The sequence below is a fragment of the Choristoneura fumiferana genome, chromosome 5 (genome assembly GCF_025370935.1).
Source record: "Choristoneura fumiferana chromosome 5, NRCan_CFum_1, whole genome shotgun sequence".
Classification (NCBI taxonomy): Eukaryota; Metazoa; Arthropoda; class Insecta; order Lepidoptera; family Tortricidae; genus Choristoneura; species Choristoneura fumiferana.
Window position 1 is genome coordinate 21,918,671 of NC_133476.1, and position 25,590 is coordinate 21,944,260.

At 44.4% G+C, this 25,590-nt stretch overlaps 2 protein-coding genes across 2 annotated transcripts in view; one reads left to right on the forward strand and one right to left on the reverse strand.

The window, feature by feature from the left end:
- Nucleotides 1-25,590, reverse strand: part of LOC141428434 (uncharacterized) — a 314,383-nt gene that overhangs the window by 61,160 nt on the left and 227,633 nt on the right. The window lies entirely within an intron of this gene.
- Vps13D (vacuolar protein sorting 13D) overlaps nucleotides 1-25,590 on the forward strand; it is a 75,054-nt gene that overhangs the window by 24,436 nt on the left and 25,028 nt on the right. Inside the window, 22 exon segments of the mRNA XM_074087337.1 lie at nucleotides 315-477; nucleotides 1,900-2,078; nucleotides 5,945-6,087; nucleotides 6,992-7,294; nucleotides 8,149-8,175; nucleotides 8,178-8,278; nucleotides 9,466-9,604; nucleotides 10,301-10,474; nucleotides 10,854-11,025; nucleotides 11,923-12,045; nucleotides 12,903-13,068; nucleotides 13,620-13,772; nucleotides 16,050-16,211; nucleotides 17,097-17,223; nucleotides 17,902-18,038; nucleotides 19,715-19,936; nucleotides 21,118-21,306; nucleotides 21,625-21,769; nucleotides 22,857-23,148; nucleotides 23,982-24,144; nucleotides 24,741-24,939; nucleotides 25,414-25,581. Coding sequence (XP_073943438.1) covers nucleotides 315-477; nucleotides 1,900-2,078; nucleotides 5,945-6,087; nucleotides 6,992-7,294; nucleotides 8,149-8,175; nucleotides 8,178-8,278; nucleotides 9,466-9,604; nucleotides 10,301-10,474; nucleotides 10,854-11,025; nucleotides 11,923-12,045; nucleotides 12,903-13,068; nucleotides 13,620-13,772; nucleotides 16,050-16,211; nucleotides 17,097-17,223; nucleotides 17,902-18,038; nucleotides 19,715-19,936; nucleotides 21,118-21,306; nucleotides 21,625-21,769; nucleotides 22,857-23,148; nucleotides 23,982-24,144; nucleotides 24,741-24,939; nucleotides 25,414-25,581 — 3,647 coding nt within the window.

Consider the following 25,590-nt stretch of genomic DNA (forward strand, 5'->3'; position numbering starts at 1 on the left):
AAATGTTCGGCGAAAAATTAGAAAGCCCTTTACACCTGGTTTTGCTCGCGCAAGCGGGCAGATGCGACGGGCTACGGGGCTGAGTATACTCGGTTTTTGCAGACTGCCTGTGGGTGCTTATTACCCTAATCGGTCTTTAACCTTGTTTTGCCAGTATGCAGATCCAGTGCGCGAGGCCGCCAGTAAGGTTTTTTTTTGCGAATTAAAATTGTTGCGACATTACCGATTCTGGTCCAACCCAAACCCCACCGATCTCATTGGCTGGAGGTAGTCGGTGTGTTGGGTCGTTACAGTAAGTGTGGTGTATTCCTCAGGTCCCGCGAGCCGCAGCGGCCGGACGCCGACGGCGGCGACGAGACAGACGGCGCGGCCGAGTCGGACGCCAGCGAGAGCGAGACCGAGCTCTCGTCGCACTCCTCGCACCGGCACTCCACGCTCTTCTTACTACAGTTCGCCATTGACCAGATGTCTCTCGAGGTAAGCCAGTAAAATCCAGCTTCTACTGGCTTTCGCAGATCGGCACTCCACCTGGCCGGAGGGCGTCCTACACTACGTTTGCCGAGACGCGGTCTCCATTCAAGAAGTCGTCTACTCCAGTGGTCGTTAGCTTTTATTGCGTAGACATAGAGGTATTTCTATCAGCTTTTGCCACTATCGCGTCGATCGATTTGGGGAAAAATATGCAAGTTGAAGTGGCAATGGCCGTTCCACATCGGTCGTAGAACAGATAACCGTTGGAGGAGAAAAGACCTCGAGTGGCGACCGCGAACCGGAAGACGAAGCGTTGGCAGGCCTCCCACCAGGTGGATGCAAGTGGCGAGTGGTCGTTCATTAAATTTTACTTAGTAGACCTAAGATTATTTCATGTTTATATAACCTTTCTTTTTTCATATGAATTTTATGAATAAATGAATTAAAAATTGTGGCGTGCTAAGAGGGAGGCCTTTGTTCAGCAGTGAACGTCTTCCGGCTGATGATGATGATGATGATGATGATGTGGGGAGGCGGTAACGTGAGCGTTCTGCCACAAAACAGATAGGTACAGAAATCAATCTACATATCTACATACAAAGTGCGCTCGAGCAAGGCACACATAGCACTGCTCACGGACACGATATCTGGGACCGGCTGGGACCAGTGCGAGCGCGAGTGCTATCCGCTTCAAGTTCAAAATTCAAATTCAAATTCAAATGATTTATTCAGTAAATAGGCCGCAATGGGCACTTTTACACGTCATTTTTTTAAACTACCAGCGCTTTCAGAAAGACCATCATTGCCAAGAAGAATGCGCCGTAAGAAACTTGGCAGAAAGTAATTTTTTCATAATAAGTAATATAATTACAAATAAAATACTTAAAAACTATATTATACAATTAAAGAAAAAAAATACAAAAAATAATAATAATAATTGAGACACGCGTCTCTGAACATTTTTGTGCAATAATCCATGAATGCGAATTTATTACACATTAAAATATAATAATCCTGCATTTTGCCAATGTCGAGATCGTCGTAAGATACTCGTATTTTCTGTGACAAATGTTTTATAACAATGACATTAACATTAAATTATTTTAGTGAAATCAACAATAAATCCAACAACTAGAGACGAGTGGCACTACCACGATAGTTTTTTGTGCATAAGCCATAGTTGACAACCCTAGAGCGTTCGCCGAGCGTAGGCATGAAAAGTGACTGCCTCTTTCATTTCCTTTTTTTTTTTTATTGAGAGATCGACATGACGCTGGCTCAATCGTAAAGTATAGCCAAAAAAAAAAAAAAAAAGTACATACTTGTAGGTGAGATGGACTTCCGTACGTATCTGTTTTGTGGTTCTGCGTCGTGAGTGACGCTAGTGGGTGGGTGGTGACGCTGGTGGGTGGGTGGTGACGCCGGCAGGTGCAGTCCCGCGGGCGCAGCATCGCGGAGGTGCAGGTGTGCGGCGTGCGCGCGGCGTGCTCGGCGCGGCCGGCCGAGCTGGCGCTGGCGCTGTCGGTGCACTCGCTGCTGCTGGTCGACGCGCTGCAGACCTACGGGCCAGACTTCGAGCTGCTCGTCGCCAGCCACAAGCACGTCGGGTGAGATGATAACACCGACACAAACGACAATTGACAAGATTTCATATTTCCAAGACTATAATTTGATTCTTTCTCTGTATTCTGTTTGGAAAGAGAAAGACGCTGATATTTATAAAATTTCGCTACGATTATTAATTTATTTATTACATTTTTTTTATGATGAGCTTATTCTAAAAGGGCATAACTCCAAAGCTACCACACATTAGATCCATTACTTTTGTCTAGTCTCTATTAAATAAAAAAAAGATCACGTAAATCTGACGTTGTCAAAATTATGACAGCTCCTTTTTCTGGTGAAAAAGGCAAAGGAAACATATCTATTCTGTGGTAGTTTTGGCAAACACAGATATATTTTTTCAATTTTTTGTATTTTTTTAAATATGGAGAAATAAATTATAATTAATATTTTCCCATGTTCAGGAGGCAAAACTCTTTCGAATCCTGTAGTAATTTACAGGTGTTAAAAAAAATGAAATCTTATCAATTCAGATCTGTCCCTTATGTAGGGAACTGAGCGAGCACCCATGAGGCTAACATGATGTTCAAAGCCTCAACAAAAAAAAACATCACTTCAGAGCCCTAACCAGAGACTACATATGTACATACGAACCTCTCCATAGAGTTTAAAATATTTAGGGCCCTGCTTCTACGCCTAGCTTTATCTCATTTCATTTGAGGTCGACTTTCCACGGCACTTTCGGCTAGTTGGTGTAACTATATGTATATTGAAACGGTGCGCACGACACGAAAGTGTCACGACAGTTTCAAAACAAAACTTGCTCGTAAACTGTACCTTGGTTGCAACCCCCCAAATAAAACCCTCGACCTTAAGGCGCTGTACGTAGTGAAAACTACAATTTTAGAAAATATTTAAAATATACTTACACAATACTTACAACTGCAATTTTTTTATATGTGTATTTTCAGTCTATTAGCTAGTTTTTGACTTCATCAAAAACACGATTGCTGACAAAAACCTCGATAGATTATTTTTTTGAAAAAGAGCCTTCATTTACACGTTAAACCAAATATTATGAAAAATATTATGAATATCAACACAAAATTTGCTTTATTAAATAGTTTTTTAGCAGATTTAGATTTATGCTTCATAGATTTTCGATAGGTTGAGTACATCAATCATACCAATTTATTTCGTCTTTGGCAAAATAAAACGGTTCTAGCGCGCGGCGGCGGCGAAGTATTGCCCAGTCGCCAGTACACATTTTTCTAACGCGCTAGTACTACTTTTGAGAGCAAATAATATGGGTAATCGCAGTATTAAAAAAGTTAAGCGAAAGAGGAAACGCATAAGTGAACTCAGAGCACATATGAGAAGCATTAGAGTACCTAAACGGTAAGTACCTACCACACACTAATCGACCGGCCGGAGTCGGGCCGAGTCAGCAGGGCTACTACGAAACTCCAAACTCAAAGTTCGTGCCGTGCGGTCCCTCTCGCTCTCGTACTAAATAGTCAGTGGCGTAGCTAAGTAACCTAGGGCCCAATAAAAAAATAAAAAATGGGGCCCACTGCTATCAAAACTGGTAAGGTTTTTGAAGTAAAATCATTATATATACAAATACTTTCTAAGCAACTTTATCATCAGCTATAAAGCAGAATTTCGAGGGCCCCCTGAGCTTGAGGGCCCGGGCACTGCGCCGCCTAGCCCCTTGGTAGCTACGCCACTGTAAATAGTATAAGTATCAGAGGGACCGCAACCCACGAACTTCGAGTTTCGTAGTAGCCCTGCTGAGCGGATTTCACATTCGTACTACGACCGCAAGCTGGTTGGCGCTCACGGATGCGGACGGCTTCGTCCAGATTCTACCGCGACTGCCATAGGTACAAATTGTAGGCACGTTGTATAACCTATACTACTCACGGCGAACATGCGGCGAACCTTGCGGCTACTACGAAACTCGAAGTTCGTATCGTACCGTCCCTCTCGCTCTCGTATTAAATAGTATAAGTGTCAGAGGGACCGCACGACACGAACTTCGAGTTTCAAGTTTCGTAGTAGCCTTGCTTGATCCCTTTGTCAGATTCACTGACATTTCTGATAGTGACACAACAGTTTCAATTTTCTCATTTAATTGCAGGCAAAGGTTAATATCTTGCATTCAGCCAAGTTATTTAACATAAATTATTTTAATAAAATAAGATGGTCGCATTTGGTTGCACTAGTAAATTATTGACAAAAACATGCACTCCAACTGGAATCCGGCTGCAAAATGGGAGTTATTGCGCAGTTAGTGCAACTGCATCAGCACTGCACCCGACTGTCAGAGGACTGCCATTTTAGGCAATCGGAGTGCAGTTCTTACGCAGTTCTGATGTAGTTCTGAACTTCGGAGTTTTTAACTGCGTTTCTAAAACCTCTTATTGAAAAAAAAAATAAAAAAATGGAATATCTGTCTTGCTCCTCCGCGAATTAGTGAGGCCAAGTCGTGGAAAACAGCTACGTGTGAGTTGCAAAACATGTTTTTTCATGCAACCTCTTATTGCTTCTGGTTTCTGGTGTTCTGACTTGTATTATTGTATTGATGCAATAACTACTTTATGCATACTCATAATCTTTATATCTGTCAAAGTTGTTCTGTGCGCTAAGACATATTTTTTATTTTTGGCTACAGCTCGCACATGTTTCTTAGAACATAAAATAAATAAAATAAAATAAATATCACGGGAAATTTCACACCTATTGACCTAGTCCCAAAGTAAGCTTAGCAAAGCTTGTGTTATGGGTACTAAGAACATGGTTCCTACATTCATTTTTTTGACTGTATGGTTTGGGTAAGGGTTGTATACTGTAGTTTTAAAGTATTACATTTTGAAAAAGTGACTCTCTGCCAAGTTTCTTGCTGCGCATTTTTCCTGGCAATGATGGTCTTTCCGAAAGCGCTGGTAGTTTAAAAAATTGCGCCCATTGCGGCCTATTTACTGAATAAACGATTTGATTTGATTTGTTAAAAGTGAACAGACAACTTTTTCTTTACTGTTTTATTATATGTATAGATTTGCCTAGCTTGTAATCTAGATTTTCAGATTAAAATAAAATTGTTTTTTTTTTATTTGTATTGATTTACCTATGTATTTTCATTCCGTCTGTCTACCTATTCAGTCTTAATGTCTAATTAAACTGTGGGCATGAAGAGGCATAAATTATTTCTTTATTACCAAGACTATTTACATTAAACGAAGAATTTCTTAATTAAACCGAAAATTGTGTAATTATAATTTTAACGAAAAATCCGGAACTCACATTAACCAGAATACGGATATGAACAGAATAGGCCGTCAACGGGCTGCGTGACAGACGCGCGGTGCGTTGCGCTGGACGCCCCGCATTCGCCTCCGCCGCGTCGTCTGCTTCACCCCCTCGAATACCGAAAATTCTTCTATAAGCGCGCCTTAATGTGCTTGTCATGAAACCCGTGGTCGGTAAATGAGTCATTGCCCGTACTAATATTCATGTCATGAAGCCCAAGGTCGGTAAATGAGTTTGTTACTGCATGGCGTGCTGCTGCTCCGTGCGCGCGCTGCACACGCACGCCATGCACATGCTGCAGAGCGCTGCCAAGAGCGCAGCCAGCGGTATCGGCAATTTTGGAAAAAATATTAGTTTTTTTTACAAATATACAATTTTACTCGCAAATGTGATGAAAAACATTGTATGTCGCACGGGCGGTACTAGAATTACGAACATCGACTCATTAAAGCCCTCAGTCAGTCTTCGACTTCGGGCTTATAATAGACTCTCGTTCGTAATTCCTTATTTACCGCCCTTAAGACACAATGTACTATTATTCGGATGTGGCGCGAAACCGCTTTAACAAGCGTCTAGCTGTAGTTGTGTTGTGTTGCAGCATGGACACGGCGTCGGGCAGCATCCGCGGCTCGGAGCCGACGTCGCCGACGTCCCCCGCGTCGCCGGACGCGCGCGCGCCGCCGCCGCCGCCGCACGCGCTGCAAGCCGCGCTCTACTCGCTGCACCACCAGAACTATAAAGGTGAACACTTACCCCCTTATTCATAAACGACAATCAAACCTATTTTAGTTAAAATGCCGCTAAAATTCGTTTGTCCTTATCTGTCACTTCGACATTTGTATTTGTTAGTTAACATAGGCTTGTTAAGTTTTATGAATAAGGGGGTTACACGTTACACTTTTAGCCTTCCATTAGGCCCTGTTTGCGCTGCGAATTTTTCTCGCGCGGTTTTTTACGAGTAACCGCGCTGGCGGAAAAAAAATCGCAATCTTATTTTTCAATTTTATTTTTTATTCGACTGGATGGCAAACGAGCAAGTGGGTCGTCTCCTGATGGTAGGAGATCACCACCGCCCATAGACACCTGCAACACCAGGGGGATTGCAGATACGTTGCCAACCTAGAGGCCTAAGATGGGGTACCCCATAAGTGCCAGTAATTTCACCGGCTGTCTTACTCTCCACACCGAAACGCAATAGTGCAAGCACTGCTGCTTCACGGCAGGATTAGCGAGCAAGATGGTGGTAGCCTGCGAAATTGTATGCAAAGCGCGGAAAATTATTCGCGCGAATAAATATCGCGCGGGAAAAATTCGCAGTGTGAACAGGGCCTTAGAGTAGAATTAATAGCAAAATATATGGAAAGAATCATTGGACGATTTTTTCATCGTATCCGGTCTGGACAAGGTATCAAAAAAGCCCAGTCTACTTGTAAAAAAAATGTCCGCTCAAGCATTCCAGCCAGTGGTTGTGTAATTTTATCTAAATAAAATGTCTATGTTTAATTTAAAAGTCTTGTTCATGTACTGTTGGCATGCCTAATGAATAAATAAATAAAGAAAGAATGAGAAGGTTTGGACTGTTCTGCAATGAACGGCTTCATAGGCGAGTATAGGTTTCCAGCATTCATGTAATGATATAAATCAGGTGTTCCGGAACCAGAGCAGACGAGCCCCGGCCCCAGCTGGCCGACCGGCGGCGCCGGCTGGCAAACGAGCGGCAGCTACGGCACCGCGGGGTCCGCGTGGGGCTCCGGCGGCGCCTGGGGCTCCGGCGGCGTGTGGGGCACCACGGACGCCAACGCGTGGGGCTCGGGGGGCGCCTGGGCCGCGCCCGGCGTCGTCGACTCGGAGGCGCTCATCGCCGTCGAGCTCACGCTGATCAAAGGAGAAGCCGGCTCCGAAGATTTGAGGATAGCGAACATACTGTTCAACAACTTGGATATTATTGGTGAGTGATTTTTTTTTGCTTAATTCATAGATGAAGCTTAGCGGTAAAAAGCTTTAAGAGGGTATACAAAACCAACAATACAGCATTTGATTTATAATTGGACGTAGTTATGCAAACAGGAACCAACCCACACCTCCCCCCCAAAGTTTAGATAATTATGTAACAAGTTAATAAAATGCACCTTCTATCAACTCGATAGAGTGTATTTTAGTTACTTGTTGCATACTTATTTAAATTTTGGGGGGAGATGTGGGTTGGTTCCTGTTTGCATAACTACATCCAATTATCAACACACATTTGGCCGGTTTTACAAGTTTAACGCGCTGTGCCCTATTTCAAGAAGCTATAAGTTACAATTTACAATCGATAGTCTTTGTTTAACAATACGCATTGAAAAGAGACTATCGCTTGTAAATTGTAACTTGTAGCTTCGTGAAATGGGCCTCTGGTATTTCAGTTTTCTGATTATATACTGCTCGCAAACCCATTTTCAAGTTATAGGTACTCGTAGCAGTAAAGATGATAGTTTTTTTACAAATCTTGGTTTCTTCACCATACCGATCGCCGAGGAATCTCTTGGGTTGACAACAGGCTATTTATACTGAAAATGTGACACGACATAAAAAACCGGCTTTGAAAGTACTTGCAGAGTTCCTCCCTGCGTTCTCACCCCCTTATTCATAAACGACAATCAAACCTATTTTAGTTAAAATGCCGCTAAAATTCGTTTGTCCTTATCTGTCACTTCGACATTTGTATTTGTTAGAAAGGGACAAAGCATTTGTTAGTTAACATAGGCTTGTTAAGTTTTATGAATAAGGGGGTAAGACTATAGCGTTGTACACTTCCTTCAGCGAACCAGGAGACCATAGTGGAGCTGATCGGTTCACGCAGCGGGTGCTGGGCGGCGGCGGCGCGCGCAAGCCGGACCCCGCGCCGCCCAGCGCCGGCCCGCCCGCGCGCGCGCCCGACGACCAAGCCAAGGTAACACACACCAACCACCAACTCCATCAACTTACGAGGCTTAAGCCTCGCGTTTTTAAACGCTACGCTTTGTGGAAAAAAATTACAACTCTCATTCACAATATGATATTTGACAACTCCTGAATTTGCCATATCTTAATATTATTTTGAAAATATAGATATTATACAGATAGTGTTTAGCGAAGAGAAAATTTAAATCGGTTGAAAATTGGATTTATAGTGATATTTTGAATAATCTATATACCCGTCTCTTTCTCAAACGCTTTTGCTTTCGCATGCCAGTATGTCTTTCTCTTTCTAATCTTGAATTTCAAACCTTTATAACTTTGTTATTTGTAAAGGTTGCTTAAATATTGTTTCTCTATTCGATAACAGGCATTGTGAAGTTTTAATTTATAAAACGTCATTATATAAAATAGTCAGATACCGTGTTGCGATCGAAAATTAATGCCGCTACCGATTTTACAAAATTTAACATTTGTTGAAATTCTCTATTCAATATTATTGGTGTGCACTCAAAACCGACACATCGGTTCGATGACTTTACCGGCCGGACAATACCGAACCATTTATTATGTTCTCTGTACTTTGCGAAGAGCAAATAAAATATTGTTATTTCTATTTCAAATGGCTTCGAAATAACAGCGTGATAAATTCCGGTCACACAATATCAACCCACCCGGTATAATTATTGCAAAGTCAAAGTCAAAATATCTTTATTCAATTTAGGCTAAAACAAGCAGTTATGAATGTCAAAAAAAAAATCTACCACCGGTTCGGAAAAACCTTTGTTGAGAAGAATCCGGCAAGAAAATCAACGAGGTATATTTTTTTTAAAGATTTACAATATTATTAAATGATATCTATACATCACAAGTAATTAACACAACTTTATTTCTAACACATTGCCGCAGTAATATTCTCGTCCTAATAAATACCGGCGTGATAATGAAAAGCTTATAATTACCGTCATGTTTTTCCCAACCCCTACCGGTTTAAGTACATAAAATGTACATACAATTGCGATCACAATACGCTATCCGGCGAGTGAAGCGAACTAGCCACGGCGTGAAACTCCAGGACCAAATGAAGTTACTGTCTAGATATACAGGTGAGTCAAGTGTACCGCTTGGCTCGGCCCCTAGGCTAGCGCTAGGCTGTGTACTCGTAACGTGTGGTGTGTGCAGGAGGTGCGCACGGAGATAACGTTCGACTTCCACCGGCTGGGCGTGCTGCTGCTGCGCGCGGCCGTGCGCGACGGCGCCGTCGTGGCGCGCAAGATCGCCACCGCCACCGTCTGCGAGGCGCGCATACAGGCCACCGTCGGTCAGTACTCGTACCCAGCAGCGGCCCCGAGATGAGACATAGAGATGTCGCTTGCCGCATCACACACATCACACCATGTTGACGACCGCGACGCGAGACCATCAAGTTTGAATTTATATGAAGCACTGACTGTCGCGGACGCGTGTCGCGGTTGCCAACAGCGGCATGATACCGCAGACACGATTAAATGATTTTAACTTAATGATTTTCTAACGTGTTAAATAACTTAAAAACCGTAAACAGTTTGTCCTTGCAGAGTGACGAATTGCGTACGCTTTTTCTTTCAGCTACCGTAGTAAAGCCGTAAATAGGCATTGCATCTCTTACTTCTTTAGGGGACGTACAGTACAGAGTTTGGAAAGCGCTATACGCATCTTGGAGTAGCAACCCGGCGAATGGAAGAGGACACCTAAACCACGCTTCACGCTTCTTTCACTCTCCAGTTTGTTTGACAAACAATACAAACCTATTGTCAGCAAATGATGACCTTGAATTTTCATTCATCACGTCAGTTAATGCTTGAAATGTTATAAATTCAGTTTCGGGTGACAGGTGGAGGTGCCGGGATGGCCTAATAAATTGTATTCGTAACCTTATATTGGAAAATCTTTATTACAGGTAAAAAAGTGGAATGCGAAATTTCAAACGACTCCGTATTTAGAATTTTTAGTAAGCTCACATATGTATTGTGCGCAGACGCGACGCGTGTGGAGGTGGACGGGTCGCTGGGCGGCGTACAGGTGGTGTCGCTGTGCGAGGGCGCCGGCGTACACACGCGCGTGCTGGCGGCGGGACGCGCGCCGCCCGCGCCCGCCGCGCCGCAGCAGCGCGCGCTGCTCTTCACCATCACGCGCCGCCTCGGGGACGCCGGTCAGTAGCGCCGGCACTCACTGTACAGGGCGTACTGCACCGTACACCGGCGGCGGGACGCGGTAAATGACTGCCCATGGCGGGACACTGCACGGATACAGGCCGGCTCCGGTATGATGAAATGTGAATCCTCCTTTAGACTTTCGGTGAAGCTCATGTAAAACGTGTAATGTTCTTACAAAGGTCGACGCTGCTGTTGAGGGATCATCCTCTCTTGCTTGACGACTTTACTATGATTTTTTGTTCAGTGAAATACGAAAAAGTCTTCGCTTGTGCCAAACGGGATTGAACTCGCGCGTCGTCGCGCAAACTTTCTACTAACAAAAACAAAACATTTATTTGGGATAAATATGAATAGTTTGTGTGTGTGTGTGCTTAGGCGTGGAGGCGCAGGTGTCGCTGCACGTGGCGCGCGTGTGGGTGACGCACTCGTCGGCGCTGCTGCGCGAGCTGCGCTCCTGCCTGACAGAGTTCAAGCAGTACCTGGCCAACCTGGCGCGCTCCATCCGCGCCGCCGCCGCCGACATGGCGCTCGGCCTCGTGCACCCCAGGTACACCCGACACCACTTGCCAAGTGACCTCCCAAATCCAGAAACAGTTATTCCAGGGATCTACAGACCGCGGCCCGCTGTAGGTGTACATGCGGCCCGCCAGCGACTTAATAGAAATAGCGAAAACCTAGCCAAGTTATGATAATTTCAGTTGTGTTTATTTGCTGCGGCCCGCCTTTAACTCATGATTTGTCCGAAGTGACCCTGATCCTGATAAGTCTATGCATCTCAAGTCAGTATCAGTTTTTGTGTATATGTTACCAAGGCCTATTTTTGACGCGTTGGATAAATTATGATTGGTTTTTTGGAGTCTTTTTGTATTTATTATTTCAACTCCAAATTTGTTACTTTTTTATTATTTTATTTTATTTGTTGCTGCTGCTTAAGTAGCAAAGTAGAAGTAAGCAACCGGAGATATGTATGCATAGGAAAAAATCGTGTCTAGATTCCTGTCCAGCAGTGGTGTAGGGGTTATAGCACGCAGCACGGAATGCTGAGGACCTGGGTTCGATTCCCAGTGCTGGTCTCTTTTCTGGTTTTTCTGTGCATCCATGTCTCAGTTTGTATTTGCGTTGGATAAACTCATATTTTTACACTTGATGGAACATCCACGTCATCGTAACAGTTTATATTTGCACTTATCGCAAATAGCATCCACACCCCAAGTGATATAATGATATGAATACCTCAACTACCATCGCATTCCAAGAAACATCCAAACTGGAGATGTCCATGACTGAAGCATAAATAATCCACTCTTCAGATTCCATCCATTTCTCAAGTGACAACCTTGTCCCCCAGGTGACACCTACTCCACAAGTGACCTCCAAATCCCAAATAAATCCACGACCGTTGTTTCAGAGAACTCGATTGTAACAGATTTGTTTTCCCCTACAGAGTGGAGTCTTTGTACGCGAACCCGAAGCTGTCGCAGTCGGTGGAGGGCGTGTCGCCGCGCCGGCGCACCACCAGCCTCGGCTGCTCGCTCGACGACCCGCCCGACGACAACATCTCGCTCACGTCAGTGCCCGTACCCTGTACTATATTGTGCCACCAGTCGAGGTCCAAGATAGCTTTGTACTTTGGTACTGTGGTTCCCAACCTTTTTTTATCAGAGACCATGCGGTTTCATTATTATTAGCTGGGACCGCAAGATTAAGAATAAACTATATCTTATATGTATACCTGTAGTAAACAAAAGATGTCAAAATTTTTAATGTTTGGCAAGGAACAAAATTTTAAATTACTAACCGGACCGTACATTTTTTTTTCGCTCCTCGTTTATCTAAATATCTTCTTTGTAAGCCTTTTTCATAGATTTCCGAGAGGATTTGACGTATTAGCGACAAGCATTTACTTATTGAATTTTTAAGCCATTGCTAATTTACAAACATTAATGATTTTTTTTGTGATGCGAGATCGCGAGTGTAAACACCATGCTTGCGTCTGTCACGAGGTCTTTTGACCCTTGCCTGAAAAATCACCACTCGAAGTAAGCTCTGCGAGAGGCGCGAGTCACGAATGCCCGTTTACACACACTATTAGGGACTTGTTTGATGATTGTTCTGGTAACTGTTGCGCAAGTGTCAATGGGTCGATCAACTTTTCCCTGTACCGCGTTGCCATGGTTACGTCCCCTGGACAACTCTTTAAAACCATGAGTTTCTCCATGTCTTCTGTGGTTATAATTCATAGTACATTTTTGTTGTAGTTACAAGCCCATTATTTTAATGGACAATCTCCTAAGCACATTAGTAGCATATATCATAACAGTTTTTTTAAGAAACTCTGTCACTGTTGTCTCTTGGACAACGGGACAGAATAACAAATAAGAAAAAGTTGATTGACCCAAATGCAGTATTAGTATTTGTGTGCAGGGTGAACATCGAGCTGGAGTCGCCGGTGGTGGTGGTGCCGCGCTCGGCGCTGTCGCCGCAGGTGTTCGTGGCGCACCTGGGCCGCATGAGCCTGGCCAACCGGCCGCCCGCCGCCGGCGCGCGCGCCGCCTACCGCGTGCGCGTCACTGACATATCGCTCGCATCCGTCAGTACCAACAACGACCACATAATTCGCTATAATTCATACTAATTTTAAAAATGTTATAGGTTTTTTTATGCATAATAGAAATAGATATGCGTTTGATCATGATTACGTCTGATGGTGAAAGTAAAAATTTGTACATAGAAAAATAAAATAAGTACCTACTTTCAATCCGGGATTATGTCATATTTTTTGTTTTCCCGTAGGACAGCGATAATCGGATTCCGAAGACGAACTCTTGGGTAACAGCAAGTTTTCATAAAGCACCCAGAAAATATAACTATCTGTGTCTTTTAATCTAGTGACTCCTATTTAGCCACGTGTACGTTTGTGGAGAAAATTAAAGTTTGTCGTTGCAATTTCAGTGACACTGAACTGATAATCAGACGATAAAGTTGCAAACGTTGGATGGCTGATATTATGATGACGGTGAAGATAATTTTCATCTCTCCTGTTCGGAAAGTTTAATTTTCATGGGTAGATAGCCGGGTGGAAAACTCGGGTGAAACGGGTTACTTTCAACCCTTGGCTATAAATCTACTATTGTCGATCAGGTGGACGTGAGCGCCAAGCTGGCGCAGCACCGGCTGAGCGCGGAGAGCATGCCAGCCATCTACGACGCGGGCGGCGGCAAGCCCGTGCTGCACAACACGGCGCTGCAGCTGGCTATCAACTACGGCCAGCTGGAGCCCGGCGCCGAGCCGCAGGTATGATGCCGCCCGGGCTGCCAGCAGGCGCTGCTGCTGGCTGTGTTCTGGTACCAAACTAGCGCTGAGTGATGGAGGAGACGGCGGTGGTGATATGTTGACTAGCGAAGCAGCCTTTTGCTGTTTGTTTTTTTTTTTTTTTTTTTGAGCCGTGTGGCGAACAAAATCATGCCTCATAGGCTGCTTTGCGAGGCGCCTGGCTTAGTGCAGAGCTCGCTATTAACGTAAACATTTTATAATGTCAAATGAAATACGTGTCATTTCATTAATTTTCCTAACTTGAAGTGTCTCCTCTGTTTAATATTAAAATTAATTTTTATTAACCCCGACGAAAAAGAGGGGTGTTATAAGTTTGACCGCTATGTGTGTCTGTGTGTCTGTGTGTCTGTGTGTCTGTGTGTCTGTCTGTGGCACCGTAGCTCTTAAACGGGTGGACCGATTTGAATGCGGTTTTTTTTATTTGAAAGATGGTTTTCTAGCGATGGATCTTAGACATGATTTATCAAAATCGGTTCAGCCGTTTCAAGATCATCAGATCTTTTGTTCGCTGCGGTAGGAATCTTAGACGCATAATGGATATTTACTTTACTTTCAAACATATTTGGGACCTAAAATTTGAAACACCCATGTATGCTATATAGCTACGCAAGATTATGGAATCTCGGCCTGATGCTGCAGCCAGGATATCCAGAACACTAGTAGGTACACTCTTAACAAAACTATAGCAGATATATCGTGTTTGGGTTCGTTTTGATCAGTATTTGATTCTACATACAATGCAATGGTGGCAACACGATGAGCTGATGCTGCAGCCAGGATATTCAGCACACCAGTATACTCTTGAAAAAATAATAGCAGATATGTCGTGTTTGGATTCGTTTTGATCAGTAATTGATTCTACATACAATGCAGTGGTGGCAACACGACGAGCTGATGCTGCAGCCAGGATATTCAGCACACCAGTATACTCTTGAAAAAATAATAGCAGATATGTCGTGTTTAATTCCTTTTGATCAGTATTTGATTCTACATACAATGCAATAGTGGCAACACGATGAGCTGATGCTGCAGCCAGGATATCCAGCACACTAGTACACTCTATAAAAAATAATAGCACATATGTCGTGTTTGGAATCGTTTTGATCAGTAATTGATTCTACATACAATGCAGTGGTGGCAATACGACGAGCTGATGTTACAGCCAGGATATCCAGCACACCAGTATACTCTTGAAAAAATAATAGCAGATATGTCGTATTTGATTCCTTTTGATCAGTATTTGATTCTACATACAATGCAATGGTGGCAACAAGATGAGCTGATGCTGCAGCCAGGATAACCAACACACTAGTACAGTTTGAAAAGATATACTTATATCAAAGTTTAAAAAACATGAAATAAAAACTTAAATTTAAAATTTAAAAAACCCCGACTTAAAAAACGCCAGCAAAAATAAAAATAAAAACGCCCGAAAAAAACGCTGCTTGAAAAGACAATTAAAAAGTAAAAAATAATTATGCGCTACCTAGCTGTTGCCCGCGACTTCATCTGCGAAGAATTCGTTTATCTCTATCCCGCGGGGACTATGCTGATTGCCCGCAAAATTAGCCTAAGTTAATTTAGTATAAAGTATCTAGTAATATTTTTTTATCTAAGCGTTGTCGGTGTCGGGGGACCGCTAAGGTTAATACTTTAAAAAATACACATATTTAGTTTCATGTTAACCTTAGCGGTCCCCCGACACCGACAACGCTTAGATAAAAAATATTACTAGATACTTTATACTAAATTAACTTAGGCTAATTTTGCGGGCAATCAGCATAGTCCCCGCGGGATAGAGATAAACGAATTCTTCGCAGATGAAGTCGCGGGCAACAGCTAGGTAGCGCATAATTATTTTTTACTTTTTAATTGTCTTTTCAAGCAGCGTTTTTTTCGGGCGTTTTTATTTTTATTTTTGCTGGCGTTTTTTAAGTCGGGGGTTTTTTAAATTTTAAATTTTTAGCAATATGCTTACTCAACAAAAAGTAAAATGAGCCACAGGAACCCGCATGTGTTTTAATCCCGCCCAGCGATCCGTCAATGTTTTTCTAGATTTTTTTGTTGCTAATCACAACAAGAAAAAAGTTCTGCGACTATGTATTGTATTGTATTGTAAAACTCTTTATTGTACATAAAAACACATGAAAATAACATAACACACCACGCACACTATGTTTTTTATATCCTCCGATATCTCAAGCGCTTGTGGACCGATATTTTTTTTTTAATTGTCAGTGTTCGGTGACGGGCAAGGTGGTGGGCGGGCTGCACGTGTCGGCGCGGCGCGAGCAGTACGAGCAGCTGCTGGACACCATCCGCTACCTGGGCGCCGCCGACGCGCCCGCCGCCGCGCCGCAGCCCGCGCCACAGCCCGCGCCCACGCCGCAGCCGCACGAGGTACCCAAACAACGCTCCGAAACCGAGCTGCTGGTTTAGAGCTAATACATTACTGGATTTAGCGTGTTTCTAGCACTTCTGTAATATTTGTGTGAACAACTTAGATGCGAATAACGCAAGAATACGCAGTGCTAAGGGAAGTACCTACAAGGAGAAGGTTTAAACCAAGGCTGCTCAATTTTTTTGCAGTCTGGCCAAATGGATGACATAAAAGTTTGAGAGAACGTTTTTTTATTACAAAAAAAACTATTTGTTTAGAGAAAAACATAACTAATTCGATTTGTTTTAAAAAGATGAATAATTAAAAACATAAAAATATTCAGCCACATGCTTCGTCAAACCATATAAACAAAAAATATAACATAACATAATACGATCGACGTTTTTTGATATTGTAAAGTGTAATAATATATGTAATAGTAATTTATTCTAGACACTGGTGTCCGTGTGGCTGCCCGGAGCAAACAGTCCGACATATGGTCTTTGAGTGCCCAGTCACCAAATTTAGCGGGCAAGCGGCAGACATTAAAACCCTCTCGACAGATGCACTAGCATACATTAAATCCAGTCTATTAAATATTTAGTTTCAGTAGAGAACCAGAAGCCATACGATAAATAAATAATAATAACTGGTCCTCGTTTTAATAGTGACATAGATTATTACTTGCTGAAAAAAATAATTACATACATGTTACGGTGATGTCATTCGACGCGTTATAGCCACCGTTAAGTGGCAATACGATGTAGAAAACAACAGTTTCGACGATTCCGACGTAGATTTTGAAACAGAACTCATGATCGAATTGGTACCCAAATCGAAGCTACTTCCTAGATGATAGTAACTTTTAGCCTGCCAGCTGTAGTGAGCATGGTTGTGTCTCCCAGGAGATGGAGCCGGCGGTGCCGACGCTGCGGCTGGACCCGGCGCTGCGCGCGGCCGTGCTGAGCGTGCCGCCGCCGCAGCCCGCGCCGCCAGCGCGCCAGGCGCCCGCGCCGCACGTGCCGCTCAAAGGTAACCGCACCGCACGCATTCATTCCGAGACACAACTGAGTTCTTATCTCCCTATACAGATCGGCGCAGAATCGGGTTGAACCGATTAAAAAACGCTTTGTGTCCACGCACTTAGAACAAAAAGGCGTCGATCAGTATAGTTCGGCTCACGTAAAAAGAGCGCTGGGTGACAGTGGAGGGGATGTGTTTGCGCAGGGGTACCGTCGCGCACGAAAAGGTAAAGGTCAAGGTCGACTGCCGAACCAATAGCGCGACGGCACAGCCAAGCCCTCCCTCCCTCTTCACCCGCGCCTCACGTCTTTCGTTTGGTCGGTTAATTGCTCACTGCGCAGGTATATCGCCAGCGCTCTTTTTACGTGAGCCGAACTATATAGCTGACGCAAAACAACGTAACCGATATACATGATTTTTTCGCTCTTTTTACGTGGACATAAAATATTTTGTGGTCGGCTAAAGACGATTCCGCCTCGTTAGGTGTAGGGACACCCTTGAAACGTGATTCTTGCATAGAATTTTTGTGGCAGTATTCTGTAACGTGAATTTTTTGCTAGTTTAATCGAGTAACTATTTGTTTCAAACCGCCTAATAATCTTTTCTTTTTTAAGTTTTTTTTTTAGAGTCTTGTGTCTTGCGAGTTATTGTTGTAAGTGTCCAAGTGTGTGTTGTGCGTGGTTGCAGTGTCGTTCGAGCTGGCGCAGTTCACGGTGGAGCTGCGCGCGGACCTGGGCGGCGGCGAGCGCAGCCTGGTGCAGCTGGCCTTCCGCGAGTTCGCGCTGCGCCTGCTGCGCGAGCGCCCGCACGAGACAGAGCTGCGCGTGAGTGCACCACCGCCGTACACCTGGCTGCCTGTGCCTGAGCGGCTCAGCGGCTCAGCGGTCGCCACCTCTAGATATAAATAAATGTAGAGTTAGGGGCTGTTTCACCATCCATTGATTAGCGTTAACCGACGTTTAAATGTGATGCCGTCTCCGTCTATTCGAACAAAACAAATAGAGACGGCATCACACCTAACCGCCAGTTAACACTAATTAATGGATGGTGAAACAGCCCCTTAGGCTTATGTTATAGCCCGGGAGTGGGCATAACACTGCCATGCGATATCACAGGTATTTTTCTTACAAACTAAACTTAACCAAGTCTTCAAGTTTTCAAGAAAAGAGCGTACTCCTACCTTAAAGGCCGGCAACGCACTTGTGACTCTTCTGGCGTTGCAGGTGTCCATGGGCGACGGTAATCGCTTACCATCAGGCGATCCGCCTGCTCGTTTGCCCCCTATACCATAAAAAAAAAAACCTAACTTAAAACTAACACTTACGTGAACTGTTCTCCTGGTGTTGCTTCAGGGAATAGGGATAAGGAATTAGCGCTAATATAAGGTGGGAAGTGGGATTTCACCATACACACTTATTTAGCCACTACCAAAGTCAAAATCGTCTCTTCGACATTCCACGGAGCTCCCTTATGGAGCTAACAAATCACAATCACTCAAAATTACTCCAAAGCGTGTTACTTACGATCCAATCAAAATACAAAATTTTCACCGCTACGCCACAAGTCAAGTGCAAAGTCATTCACGTCAGCTGTCAAAAGTCACAAGGTGACAGCTAACTTTTTAATTCTCGAAGCGCGTTCTGAATACACGCTTTTTGGGTCCGAACAGCTTAGCCCGCACTACGGCTAAAACCGCCGCGGTTTTCAACCGCGTGACTTATGAATCATGTCAACTGAACCGCCAGTGTGGCCGCTTGCATTGGTTTACTTAATCCACAAAGTCACGACGTTAAAAACCGCGGCGGCTTAGCCGTAGTGTGGCCTAGGCCTTAGCATAAGTTCTAGAATAAAGTCAGATACTAAACCAAAAGGTAGTCTCCATTACGCTCATTCTCACAAAAACAATCATTATGTACCTATTACAAGCACAAGCTGTACAAGCTGAGTACAAGCTTTGCTTAGTTTGGGACTAGGTCAATTGGTGTCAAGTGTCCCATGATATTTATTTTTGTTTATTGTTTTGTGCGCTGATTTAGATGACTTAACTATTGTATATGAAGCTTTTATCTACACCCAAATAGTAAATCCTCAATTATGCGTTCAAAAACCATAGATAATGACCAGCATTACGACATTGGATTCTATTATGAACACGGCTGTATCGCAATGGTTATTACGATACAGAAATTTGTTTCGTAATGAGATTTGATACATAATTACAGCACGGGAGGGGGAGCACGCAGCGACCACGTGCAGCAGCAGGTCGTCGCGGGCGCAGCTCGTGGGGCAGACATACCTACCTAGTTCTCGTTAATGCAGGTCATTCTCATTGGTTCGCGAAACACATGATAGAGGATGCAAAAACACTCATGTGACCCTATTATGAAACTCGGCTACGCCTCGTTTCATAAACCCACGCGCGTGTTTAAAGGACCCCTATTACGATACAGTTGCATAAAATACTATTGCAGGTCAGCTAACTATTATGTGTCCCCTTTAGGTATCCCTCCACTCAGTGACGATGGAGAACCTGACGGCGGAGCCGGAGTCCAAGCACCGCATGCTGATGGTGTCGCACGCGCCGTACGTGCCCAACAAGGCCGTGTTCGTGTCCAAGTCGTGCCCGGACTTCGGCGCGCGCCGCCCCGCCGCGCGCCTGCGGGCCGCGCCCTCGCTGCCCGGCGGGCTCGACGCCGGCGCCGCCGCCGCGCAGCCCGCACAGGTAAGGCCCACAGATTCTGTTCTGTTTCACTTAGAACAGAAGAAACTGGAACACAAGAACGCAATGAGGGCTATCGCGAATGAATTCGCCGCTAGAGGCGCTAGTGTAGCGTGAGGTCTCCGAAATGTCAAATCTCATAGTTTTTGGGTGAGCTACGCGGGTTTATTTATAATTAGAATTTTTTTGTGAATATTTTGCATTACCTGAAATTAATTATGGCAATTATGCGTAACGGGGCAATGAATGTCTGTGTTTTGAGACAGTTTTGTCTTTTGGAAACTTTTGTCCTCCCTTTTTTCCGAACAAAACGGGACTAAACAACACTGTGGTTGCTGGATATTTTTATGGTACGGTTTTAAGGTGTTTTAAATATGATTTTAATCTAAATTTTGATTTAACGCCCGTAATAACAGACTCTGAAAGCCACACTTAAAAACCTCACGCAACAGTGCGCCATCTAGTGAGACAAAAAACGATAGCCCTCATTCGGTGAGGCCTTAAATAAAGTTGAAAAGTTTCAGTATCTGGACTAATGCGTGACTGGCACGCTTTAAGATAACTCTGATATGAGGTGTTAATTAATATACTAAAAATGTCAGCATCCCTACAGTCTTTGGTAAATTGGCTAATTTTGATTTATTGTAGCTTTGTTACAAAATAAATCGAAAATACATTTTCACTTCTCATGCTCGTAAAGTTCGTGTTTATGCTGTATCTAGGCGACATAAAATGATTTTTTATGCTCTAGTGCAAAAAATAAAATCTTCGTCTAATACCTACTCAAGACCAAGGTAATTAGGTGTCAACAGCCACAAACAAAAAAGTTTCTATATATTTTTTAAAATATTTTTTAATTTATATAAAACTAAAAGTTAATCAAATCAATCATAATAAATCAGTAAAATTAAAATAATGAAATTATTATAATAATGCATAAAAAATAAAAGGTACATAGAAAGTGAATCATTGTTTCCACTGTTGCTATTTCATTTCCTCGCCATCGAAGTGAAAAGCAGAGTGTAAAACTCTAGCATTAAACCCATTTTCCCCTCGGCGTGTCTATCCACCCTCGCCGTACCGGCTCGGGTGTCTATATGAACGCCTCGGGTAAAGTGGCTCGTTTTATGCTCTTGTTGTACAATCTACTATTCTTAGTGCTGTATTTTTTTCAATTGATGCAGGCGCGTCGCAACAAGCGCGACAGCAAGTGCGGCGCGACGCCGCCCTGCTCGCCGGAGCTGGGCGCGGGCGGGGCGGCCGACGGGGAGGGGGAGGGGGAGGAGGACGACTGCGCCGGCGACGGGCTCGTCAACGTCACCGTGCACGTTCGCGACCCCAACCATCCGGGGTTCCACGACCAGTACGGCGGGGTCAGTACATGATTTATTTCGATGTTGAATGCGCTTGCATAACACCTACCGAAATTCAAATTATCGGATTTTACAAGACTTATGAACGGAAGTACGAATATTGACACGCTGAATGTTTTTTCGATCTGACAGAAATATAATTTCGAAGATTCGTAAAGATTTTGATTTTATGATGCTAATAGTTTATTTAAAAAAAGTATTAGGTAAAAATCTCTGAGTAGCCTAGTTTATAACTTTTCAGTACATTAACCTTTTTAGACAAGTTACCGTTTTTATTGGTGGGTTTTGCTAACTGTATTTTTGTTTTGGTGTATGCAGGTGTCGCGGCTGACGCGCGTGCAGTTCAACTGTCTGAAGCTGGTGGTGAGCATCGACAGCTGGGTGGCCGTGCTGGACTTCTTCGGCGTGGCCGGCGACGAGCCCGACGCGCCGCCGCCGCCCGCGCCCGCGCCCGCGCACCAAGGTATATTGAAAAGACTGAAATCACCGGCTCACTCAGAATACGGTATTTGACAACTCCTGATTTTTGCCATATCTTAATATTATTATGAAAATATAGATAAACAGATAGTGTTTAGCGAAGAGAAAATTTAAATCGGTTGAAAATTGGATTTATAGTGATTTTTTGAAAAATCTATATACCTGACTCTTTCTCAAACGCTTTTTCCATGCAGCAAGTATGGCGGTACTGGCATGTGACGTCACATGCCAGGATGTCTTTCTCTGTCTAATATTAAATTTCAAACCTTTATAACTTTGTTATTTGTAAAGGTAGCTTAAAAATTGTTTTTCTATTCGATAATAGGCATTGTGTAGTTTTAATTTATAAAACATATACAAAATAGTCAAATACCGTATTACTTCCGCCACTGGATGCTAGCGCGCAGCGGAGTGGTGAGTTTTCTGTTTACTACGTGTAGTGAAGCAGTAGAAAATAGTAATACTGTGGGAATATAGTACATTGAATACTGTTTTCACACCTCTCCTTCAGAAAAGTAACTTTTCCTCCCTGACGAGAGGGAGCAAAGTGCAACTTTTCTGTTCAAGGCTTTTCTAAGTGTTTTACTGCAAATGCCATTTTTTGAAATTGATAATTGTAAAGCTATGCCATTTTCTATGCTGGTTGTTCTTTAATAATATTTTCTTTTAGTTGTTTGCGTATTGTTTTTCTTTTTCTTTGTTTGTGTGCACCTCATGGTGCTCACTGGTATAAATTGTATATTAGTATAAGTTCTCATTAAGTGAAATGTAACAATTTCTTTTGAGAAATAAAGTTCTATAAACATAATAATATCTAGAATTATTTTTTTCAAGTTTCTTAATGCTCGGTGTGAAAAGTGGTATGAGCCACTCGGGAGCAAAATTATTTTCGTCTTGGGCGTTAACACTTAAATCCCTTATCCAGAATCCTTCGCTATATTCTGGATTCAATGTACGCCCTCGCCGTAAATACACCATTTTGCTCCCTTGTGACACAAATAACTATTAGTTAATGGCTTCGTAAACATAGGGAAGTGGCAAAGGAAGATTATTTAAACTTTTTTCCGTAGAAACAAGCGAATCTCTATCACCGACCGAGCTGTCATCGGACGAGGGCACATCCCAAACGGAGATGTCGATCCGTTCGCTGTCGGTGGTGCTGGTGGGCGCGCGCGGCGAGGTGTGCGGCGCGCGGGCGGTGCGCGTGCGCGCGGCGGTGGCGGCGCGGGCGGCGGCGCACACGCGGCGGCTGGCGCTGGCCGTCGGCGCGCTCATGCTGGCCGACCTCACGCCGCGCGCGCCGCTCTGGCGCGACCGCCTGCGCACGCACGGCGACAAGGCGCTCGAGATCAACTACCGACGGTGAGTGCGCGGCTTTGGTGCCAACTGGGACAATCGACACGTCCACGTTCACATGGTATGAAGATCATTTGAAAAGTGCGACAGAGACAAGCGACCACGGCAGTTCATTTCTCCAACACACTAATGGCATAACATAACACTTCCTGTTTAAAAGATAAGATAAGATGATTTATTCAATATTTTCAGTACAAAATAACAATAGATACAATGTTTTACTAAATTCTATGTAACACGTTTGTCTGCACTAGGGTTAGTAGACAACTCTGTACCACGAGCTTTGCGGTAAAGGAAAACATCGTGAGGAAACCTGCACAAACCTGCGAAGCGATTCAATGGTGCGTGCGAAGTTCCCAATCCGCACTGGGCCCGCGTGGGAACTATGGCCCAAGCCCTCTTGTTCTGAGAGGAGGCCTGAGCCCAGCAGTGGGACGTATATAGGCTGGGATGATGATGATGATGATGAAGAAAAATAATTAATCATGCACAATAACAACGTCCGCCCGGATTGCTACCACCATCTTGCTCGCTAATCCTGCCGTGAAGCAGCTGTGCTTGCAGCTTGTTTCGGCGTGGAGAGTAAGACAGCCGGTGAAATTACTGGCACTTGAGGTATCCCATCTTAGACCTCTAGGTTGGCAACGCATCTGCAATACCCCTGGTGTTGCAGATGTTTATGGGCGGTGGTGATCTCTTACCATCAGGAGACCTATTTGCTCGTTTGCGATCCAGACGAATAAAAAAAAACAGTAAGTATTCACAATGAAATAAACCGTCTGTCGAAGTTCAGGAAGATCAGGTAGAACCCGTATACTTAGGCTGCGTGTGTACTTCAGGCTGAGCGCGGCGGAGGCGGCGGCGGCGGGGCACGAGACGGAGCTGGGCGTGGCGCTGGGCCCGGCCACGTACGTGCACACCAAGCGCTTCGTGCACGAGCTGTACGCCTTCGCGCACGACTTCCGCCAGCTGCGGCGCGTCATCCTGCAGGCCCGCCAGAAGGTCAGCTCACGTTCATTATTTACGGAACATAAAAAGCAAAACATGGTCGAAATAACAAATTTACTAACGAGACCATCTAGAACCTATGCACACGCGGCTTAGGCACATGCTGCGGAGGGGGAGGGCGGCGGGGCCAAGAGCGCAGGCCGCGGTATCGGCAATATTTGGAAGAATTATATTTTTTCTTTTACAAATATGAAATTTTACTCGCAAATGTGATGAAAAACATTGTATGTCGCACGGGCGGTCGGTACTAGAATTACGGACATCGACTCATTAAAGCTCTCAGTCTTCGACTTCGGGCTTCTAATAGACCCTCGGTCGTAATTCCTTATTTACCGCCCTTAAGACACAATGTACTATTGTAGCGCCCCCTCTCCATTTTTTCACCTTAAAAACCTCAATAAAATGTTAGTCTCGCCTGGAGTTTAATTAAATCTATATTTTTCTGGGCCCCTTACCCGCCCTCTACGCCTCCAGCGTCCACAAGGTGGCGTTATCGCCTACTTTGGGAAAGACTGAATTAGAACAACTAACTAATCTAACCCCTTAACTAAGCCCTAACTTAGGTGTATTTTCCAAAAATGCAATGGCAGGTGTCAGTGTCGGTGGGCGCGTCGCCGACGAGCCGGCAGCGGCTGCGCGTGCGCTGCGCGGCGCCGGTGATCGTGCTGCCGGTGTCGGGGCGGGCGCGCGGCGCGCTGCGTGCCGAGCTGGCCGAGCTGCGTCTCGACAACTGCTTCCGCCGCGCCGGCGACCCCGACAGCGTCAGCACCAGGACGGATCCTAACGCTGGTGACTACCGCAATTAGTTTTTATATCATACTGTGTAAGAGTAAGTTCAAGTACCATTATACGGTTATCTGCTCGGGAAACCGCTAAAAAGCGCGCCGTCCCTCTTCAAAGTATCGATTGTGAAAGAGGCAGTGCGCTAAAACTGCGCCGCTAACCGCATAGTACGTGCGTAGCCTATGGTGGAGTGATTATAATTATGTATTTTTGTTAAGCCACCCGGAGAGGCAGAAAAAGTGAGTTTGCTATGTGTTTGAATGCAACATCTCGCAGTTAGTGTTACACTTACGTCACGTAGAAATTAAAAAAAAATGTGTATTGGTATTTTTATAACCCGCCACTGGTGACGTGTATTTGACTTAAATCGTTTTTTCGAACTAACCGGTCTCACAGACATATACATTACCAGTGGCGGGATAATAATGTAATGTAATGGTACTTGTTTTTTGCTAAAGTTAAAGTTATTGTGTTGGGCAGAGCCCCGTGAGCTGCTGGACGTGCGCACGGTGTGCCTGGAGGGGCTGAGCGTGTGGTGCGCGCGGGGGGGGCGCGGGCTGCGCGTGCGCCGCGCCGGCGCGCCGCTGCTGCCCGCGCCCGCCAGCCTGCTGCTCACCGTAGAGCGCAACATGAGCGACACGCACAACGGTACACACA